This window comes from Odocoileus virginianus, chromosome 3 (genome assembly GCF_023699985.2).
Source record: "Odocoileus virginianus isolate 20LAN1187 ecotype Illinois chromosome 3, Ovbor_1.2, whole genome shotgun sequence".
Classification (NCBI taxonomy): domain Eukaryota; kingdom Metazoa; phylum Chordata; class Mammalia; order Artiodactyla; family Cervidae; genus Odocoileus; species Odocoileus virginianus.
The window spans coordinates 6,546,509-6,554,709 of record NC_069676.1 but is presented as its reverse complement, the minus strand read 5'-3'; the positions used below and the strand labels follow the sequence as shown (position 1 = coordinate 6,554,709).

At 37.7% G+C, this 8,201-nt stretch overlaps 1 protein-coding gene across 1 annotated transcript; it reads left to right on the top strand.

The window, feature by feature from the left end:
* The first annotated feature begins 5,972 nt into the window (after positions 1-5,972).
* On the top strand, positions 5,973-6,912 carry LOC139032032 (olfactory receptor 10H4-like). Its single transcript, XM_070458206.1, has one exon. It carries the CDS (start codon positions 6,064-6,066, stop codon positions 6,910-6,912), a length of 849 nt encoding a protein of 282 aa, XP_070314307.1. The 5' UTR covers positions 5,973-6,063.
* Positions 6,913-8,201: the final 1,289 nt, after the last annotated feature.

Here is an 8,201-nt window from a genome sequence, read left to right as displayed (position 1 = left end):
TTCAAAAATTCATTGACATTGCTATATGTACCTCTAACATCTGCTGGGGTTTCAATGCTTTCATCCACCCCATCTTACATGTTCTCACCCCAGTTATGGATAAGCAGACTTGCCCAGTTCCCACACTAAAGCAATGCTACAAAGAACATCTTTATATGCTTGCCTATAAGAAGAAATGAGAAATCAAGATAGCTGCTTAGGACCAAATTTGCTGGCATACAGAGCAATGTACATTCTGAATTTTCACCATTCTACATTCTTACCAGCATGGTTGAAAAAATTCTTTCTCCCTATAGTCCAGTCATAGTCCAATCAACATGGCATTTTCTACTTTTGAAAATTGAATAGGCATATTGGAAAATTCCATTGCTATCTTCTTTGTTCTCTCTCTCTTCCCGCTTCCCTTTCCCTTTATACTGAGCTTTTTCATTTGTGTGGGTAACTTACTCTGTGGTTTCTCTGCCCATATCCTTTCCTCATCTCTGTATTCCTACATCTTCATTCTTCTAAATAGTCTTTTCTTGTCAGTTTTGTTGTTTTATTGTTTAGTTGCTAAGTCATATCTGACTCTTTGCAACCCCATGGATTGTAGCCCACCAGATTCCTCTGTCCATGGGATTTCCCAGACAGCAATACTGGAGCGGGTTGCCATTCCCTCCTCCATGGGATTTTCCCAATCCAGAGATCAAACCAGTGTCTTCTGTGTTGGCAGGCAGATTCTTTACTGCTGAGCCACCAGGGAATTCCTGGTGGAATTCTAATAAATAAAGTCTAATAACTTTATCTAGAGTATGCTTTAACACTTCTTATTTTGGTGTTTTCATATCATTTTAAAAAATCACCTTAACATTTATGTGTTAGAAACTCAGTGATATTCTTTTCTTTCACTTCTAGTAACCTTATAGTTTATGTTTTATATTTATATCTTATGGATTTGCCTTCACATGTGGTTGTGGGCAGAAATTCATATTTACTTCGCTTCATCACATGAAGAGTTTTTGTGCCACAAACTAGAAAACAATTTATCTTTTCCCTTTGATTTGTGCTGCCACCTTTAGCATATACCAGGTTGTGAATAATAAAGGGATAGCTTCTGAGATATTCTGTCAATCTAATCAGTACCTATGTCTATTCAGGGTTTACACCTTAGAAAACAAAGTAGAATCTACAGGGCGTCTCATGACATAAGAGGGCATATGCCTCTGTTTACTCCATTTGTATAAGATTAGTGCAGTTTTTTACTTTTTTTGGCTACACTGGGTCTTCCTCACTGTGCACAGGCTTTCTCCAGTTGTGGTGAGCTGGGACTGCTCCCCAGTTGTGGCGCGTGGGCCTCTCATTTCTGTGGCTTCTCTTGTTCCAGAGCATGGGCTCTAGAGCCTGCAGGCTTCAGTAGTTGTGGAACACAGGCTTAGCTGCCCCGCGGCATGTGGAATCTTCCAGACCAGGGATTGAATCAGCGTCCTCTGCATTGACAAGCAGATTCTTAACCACCGGACCACCAGGGAAGTCCACTTTTTTTCCAAAAGGAATTTTAGTTTTTCTCAAATTCACAGTCAGTTTACTGGAATTTTAAGTGCAATGGCCCTGATAATATAATTTGGGTAGAATTGACATCATCACAAAATTAGTCCAACTCATCTAAGAGTATCGACTGTTTTCAAATATTCTTATCATCTACATTTTTATTAGTGGTTAAAACTTTTGGTTTGGGGTGTGTTGTATGCTTTTCATTAATTTCTAGATATTACATTAGACAGGTTCTCAAAATGAGATAAGGATTCCTGAGGATTCCAGAGACCCTTTTTGTAGTCCATCAGGTCCTTACTTTTCCAGTTACATGTGAGAATGCATTTTCATTAGGTACTTCAATTGAAAGCATATTGCCACAGCCTGAATGCAGAAGCAGACATGAGCATCAAGTTATCTCCTTGATATCAAGGCAGATATCAGGCATATCAGTAAAAATGTAAAATGAGGCCTTTGTTCTCACTAAATGCTTTTTGAAAATATAATTGCTCTCATATAATAAATATGTTACTAATATGAACATGAAACAGTTTTATTATTATTATTTTAAATGTACTTTGACAATTTTTTACTCATTTTAATTGGAGGATAATTACTTTACAGTATTGTGGTGGTTTTTGCCATGCATTGACATGAATCAGCCATGTGTCCCACCATCCTGAACCCCCTCCCGCCTCCCTTCCCACAAAGCTAAATTTTTAAATAGTTTCTGTTGTAATTTCTAGTATGGTAAAAGTGATAGTTATTATACCCACCCAAACAAAAATCCTTTAGGGGGCCTCAATAATTTTTGAACACAAAGGGGTTGAAGACAGGAATACTTGAGAGCTCTTTCTTTATAGTTGTGTTTATTATTGAACATGTTTTCTTACTTTCACCTAAATTCTATGCTTTGAATGATTATTACTGGAGTAACAGTGGGAGGAAAAGTGTGATTTGCGGAAATTGATCTTTTCCTCTGCACCATTGCACTCTCATATTGTTCTTAAATATTTCATCTTGATTCTTTTATCATTTCTGGATAGATGGTCCTGTCTCTTCACTTGCTATCCTTATGTATCTTTTTTCTTTTTCTTTCCTTGTAGCACCGCTCATGACTTTTAGTTCCATGTTAAAGACCAGCAGAGACAGTGAGTAACCTTGGCTTGTTTCTGGTCCTAAAATAATGCATGTAAACATCCCCAGTTGGTATACTGTTTTGCTAGTTTTATACTTATCTAGTTAAAAAAGTCCCCTTTGACGTCATGTTGCAAAAAATGTTTTTTAAAAGTCATAAGCAGATACGGGTATATCAAACTGCTATGTTGTACACCTCAAACTAATACAATATTATATGACAATTGTATCAAAATTTCTACAATTTTAAATGAGTTGAATTTTAGAAATGTATTCCTTCCTTGATCTAAATAATGATACAAACATTTTCAGCTTATGTATGTAATGAACCACATGATAGGTTATATGACACTGTACCATCTTGTCATTCATGGGATAAACCAACACCACTTGATCACAATTCACTATATTTACTACCACATTCTATTTGACTTATAATGGATATTTACACTTGCATGGGTTGGTGAAGTGGATCCACAATCTGCCTTGTCTTATAAACATTCTGTCTTATAAACATTAATAAAACCTGGTTTTATTAGTAGTATGAAGCTTGCATTAAGCTGATGAAATGAATTGAACATTTTAATTTATTTTTCCCTTTTTTTTAACTTGAAGAACATGTATAAGGTTTTCATCAACTGCTCTTCAAAAATTTATAAGCTCTCACTTGTAAGCCAAGTGGGGCTGATGATTATAAAAAGAGAAGTTCTTTAACCACTTCCTTTTCCTTATATCTTTTTTGAATATCCAGAATCTGTTTTTTCTTGCACCAGTTTGGAATTTCATATTTCTGAGAATATGCTAATTTCATGTATTGTTTTAAATTTCTTAACTTATAATTTGTTTCTATTTTTTAATTTTTAAATACCCATAATTTTTTTAGTTATTTCCCAATTTTAATTTTAGTTTTCTTATTGGCATCTATTCTTTGTTTCCATCTTATTAGTCTTTTTTCATTCACCTGATATTGGCTGTCAGAAGCATAATATTTTCTGGATAATTCTGGATAATTCTTGATAATTATATGTAGATCTGTAAATTTCCCTCATTCCCTCATACTATTTTAGCTTAAAATATTTACATTTGATGTTTAAATTATTTAATTATAAATATTTTTTTATTTCATGATTTACTACTGAAACAAAAGCATATTTAATACTGTATTGAGTTTTCTAACTTATGGAATTTCAAAAGCTATTTTTTTCTCCATTGACTTCCAAATACAATGCATTGTAATCTATATAATATTTATACTTTGAAGTGGATGGAGGTTTCTCTTAGCCTTCAAACATTTCATTTAAGTCCTCTATGTTCTTGAAAGAAAATGTTTAATCTCTGGTGAGAAGCATAAGTATATTCAGGAACCTATGTCTGTATGTATTAATTGCATTATAATTCCCAAATTGCATTTCTGAACTCTTAAAATTTCCAACTTCAATTATTTTATCCAACTATCCAAAATTGATTTACCTCTTTGTATTTTATATCTATTTCACTGACATCATCTATTTATTACTAACACTCTAGTGTATATTGTTAAATGTTAAATGATATTCAGGTCTCTAAAATTTTCTTCTACTCTTCATAAAATATTCTTCTTTTTCCTTTGGTGTGTGCATGTGTTTGTAACTTATTTTATTTCTTGCTGAGGTTTTGTTAATTTACAACATTATATTAGTTTCAGGTGTACAGTTTAGTAATTCAGTGTTTTTACAGATTACATTCCATTCAAAATTTCAAAGTTATTACAACATAATGACTATAATTCCCTGTATTATACAGTATATCTTTGTATACAGTAACTTGTATCTGTATTGTATAGTAGTTTGTATATGTTAATCCCAGTCCTTTAATTTTCTTCCTCTCCCCTTCCCTTTCCCTTTTGGTAACCACTAGCTTGTTTTCTTTATCTGTGAGTCTGTTTGTATTGTTTTTTCAATTCCACATATAAGTGATATCTTACAGTGTTTGTCTCTCTCCATCTGATATATTTCACTAAGAATAATATTCTCTAGGTCTGTTCATGGCCTCTGTAAATGACAGATTTCATTATTTTACTGGCTGAATTATAATCCATTGTATTTATAAACCACATCTTCTTTATCTGTCCTTCTGCTGATGGGCAATTAGGTTGCTCCCATATCTTGGCTATTGTAAATAGTGCTGTTGTGATCATTGGGGTGAATATACTTTTTGAACTAGTGTTTTCATTTTCTCCAGTTACACACCCAGGATTGGAGTTGCCAGATCATATGGTAGTTCTGTCTATAGTTTTTTGAGGACCCATCCATACTGTTCTGGCATCATTTAACATAAACACATTGCTCAGTGGAAGTTCCACTTCACTGTGGCAGCAGTGTCCTAGGCTTGCCATCCATGCACAGATCATTTCTCTAGGTAACTTGGTTTCTTTTAATGGAATAGGGTAACAGATGTTATAATCAGTCTTTCCTTAAATTCTCATTTTTTCTGCTTTCAGGATTACTTCTTCAGCTTTCCTTTGGTGCTTATTTGGCTGGGATATATATGTCCATCATTTTATTTTCTTTTTAAAAGTATTTATTTATTTTTGACTGTACCATGTGGGATGGTTGTGCCATGTGGGATCTTTCTTTAGTTGCAGCCTATTCCTTTATTTTCAAACCTTTGTTTATGCTTCTTTAGGAAAGTAATACATAATTCAAAACAAGATAGCTGAAGTGAGTACCAGTCAAACAGAATTAAAATAAATATAAAAGGGCTACTCAATAAAAGGACAAAGACTCTCAAAAAATTTTTAGAACCTCAATATCCAAATATATATGTTCTAGGATAGGCACAATATTGAAGAGAATTTGACCTTGATTGTCTGTGTCTGCTTTATCTGTGTCTTGCTTTATTGTTATCATAAAGATGAATGGCAAGAATTACTATGATTCACTCCATCTTACTGATGAAGATTCTGAGGCTCCGACAAGTTTAAAAAATAGTTATATAATATGAAGTGAAAGTGTTAGTGGCTCAGCCCTGTTTGAAGCTTTGTGACCCCATGGGCTGTAGCCTGCCAGGCTCCCCTGTCCATGGAGTTCTCCATTCAAGAATACTGGAGTGGGTTGCCATTCCCTTCTACAGGGGATCTCCCCAACCAGGGATGGAAACTGGGTCTTCCAGTTGCAGAATCTAGTTGCAGCTAGATTCTTTACCATCTGAGCCACCAGGGAAGCTCAGGAAGTTATTTAGTATAGAGGTCTTCAATTGGCTGTTAATCTATGTTAGAGCCTCTGTTTTAACCACTGGGCCTTCATCTTGTTTCTGATCTCCCCAGATGCAGCATCCTCGTCTGGTCAGAACTACAGCACAGTGTCTGAATTCATCCTCATCGGCTTCTCCAACTTCCCTCAGCAGCTCCTGCCCTCCTTCTTCCTGCTGTACCTGCTGATGTACCTGTTCACACTGCTGGGGAACCTGCTCATCATGGGCACCATCTGGAGGGAGCACAGCCTCCACACCCCCATGTACCTCTTCCTGTGTGCCCTCTCCATCTCCGAGATCCTGTTCACTGTTGCGGTCACCCCTCGCATGCTGGTGGACATGCTGTCTTCCCACCGCTCCATCACCTTTGTGGCCTGTGCCAGCCAGATGTTCTTCTCCTTTACATTTGGCTTCACCCACTCCTTCCTGCTCATGATCATGGGCTATGACCGCTACGTGGCCATCTGCCACCCCCTGCGCTACAACGTGCTCATGAGCACCCGTGACTGTGCCCGCCTTGTGTCCTGCTGCTGGGCTGGTGGCTCAGTCATGGGGATGATGTTGACATTGATAATTTTTCACCTCACCTTCTGTGGGTCTAATGTGATTCACCATTTTCTCTGCCACGTGTTTTCCCTTTTGAAGTTGGCCTGTGGGAAGGAGACAGCCACTGTCTCCATGGCTGTGATTCTGCTTTGTGTCACGGCCCTGATGGGGTGCTTATTCCTCATCTTCCTCTCCTACGTCTTCATCGTGGCTGCCATCTTGAGGATCCCCTCCACCGAGGGCCGGCACAAGACCTTCTCCACCTGTGTCTCCCACCTCACCATAGTGGTCGTGCACTACGGTTTTGCCTCCATCATCTACCTCAAGCCCAAAGGCCCCCATTCTATGGACAGTAACACGCTCATGGCCACTACCTATACGGTCTTCACCCCCTTTCTTAGCCCCATCATTTTCAGCCTTAGGAATAAGGAGCTGAAGAATGCCATACAGAGAAGCTTCCGCAGAACTTTCTGTCCCTTAAGTTCCTGATGGCCAGTTAGGTGGTATGGAAGGTGACAGAAGCTTTGGGCTTGATAATGTCTGTCTCCATAAAGCTCTTGCAATGATTCAGGTCTGCAGAGTATCCATACTCCAATGCAGTTTCATGCATACTGTTTGTTTTTCTCCGATATTTCCCTCTCTTCTATAAGTTCTATCATCATGATCTTTAAATTATTTTCAGTGAGAGGAACTTCATCCTATTATCTATGCCTTTTTATAGGCAGGTGGGGGCCACCAGAAGAATGAGTGAGGACCCATGACATATGTGGTTCTTCTTGAATAGACAGCAAGGAGAAGATTTTATTCCTCCGTCCTCAAAGATAAGAATAAACAAAATAACCTAAAGATAGTAATAAATGCTGTCAGAATTGAGTCCTTTTATGCATAAAGTACTGTGCCTAGTGCTTTATTATTATTGACATATGCTAATTATTACAAATGTACAATGGAAAATAAAGTAACTGTCAGAGAAAATGGCTTACTGTTTACAGTTTCTCACTTGGTTTTGGAGTTACAGACAGAAAAGGAAGTCTTTCTGTTGAGCTGAACGGAGTGAACTATGGAGGAATTCAAAGTAGAGGGAGCAACTGTGAGAGTGAGGGAGAGTCAGAGAGAGAGGGAGACAAAGCAGGCAAGTAGTATTTGAGCTCATTAGATCCGATCACTCAATGGATTAAAGCATATACACCTGGGCAAGATGAGAGGAGAGGAGGTTGCTAATAGAGCAATCTGCATATGAAGAAAGGGAAGAAAGGAAAGAGGCTGGAGGGAGGAAGGGAGAGGCAGAGAAAGAATTGGAGGGAAGAGAAAAGGAAGAGGGATGGGTGCCTAGGTAAGAACATGGACATATTAAAGGGTGTTATTATCCAACATCTTATGGAAATCTCTATTTTTCCCACACATGTGGTGGCTCAGTTGCTAAATGTCCGACTCTGTGACTCCATGGATTGTAGCCTGCAAGGCTCCTCTATCCTCTGTCCATGGGATTCTCTGGGTAAGAATTCTGGAGTGGGTTACCATTTTCTTCTCCAGAGAATCTTCCTTTCCAACACATAATTTTCAGTAAAACATCAATTTTTACTACTATATTATACTTGCACCTCTTTGAGAAGTGTGTTAAAAGGCAAAATGCTGTCTCAAGATTACACTAAGAGAGGTCAGAGGCCAAAGATGGGTACCTTCATTATGCAGATGGGAAATGTTGGTGGAAGTCACATAAATGTGAATGGAGGGAATCACGAGGCATTTTATGTCTATCTGAGTCCCACACTGGTGTT

Bases quoted from the DNA above. Each gene is read 5' to 3' on its own strand.
- LOC139032032 (XM_070458206.1), top strand. From the start codon at position 6,064: ATGTACCTGTTCACACTGCTGGGGAACCTGCTCATCATGGGCACCATC.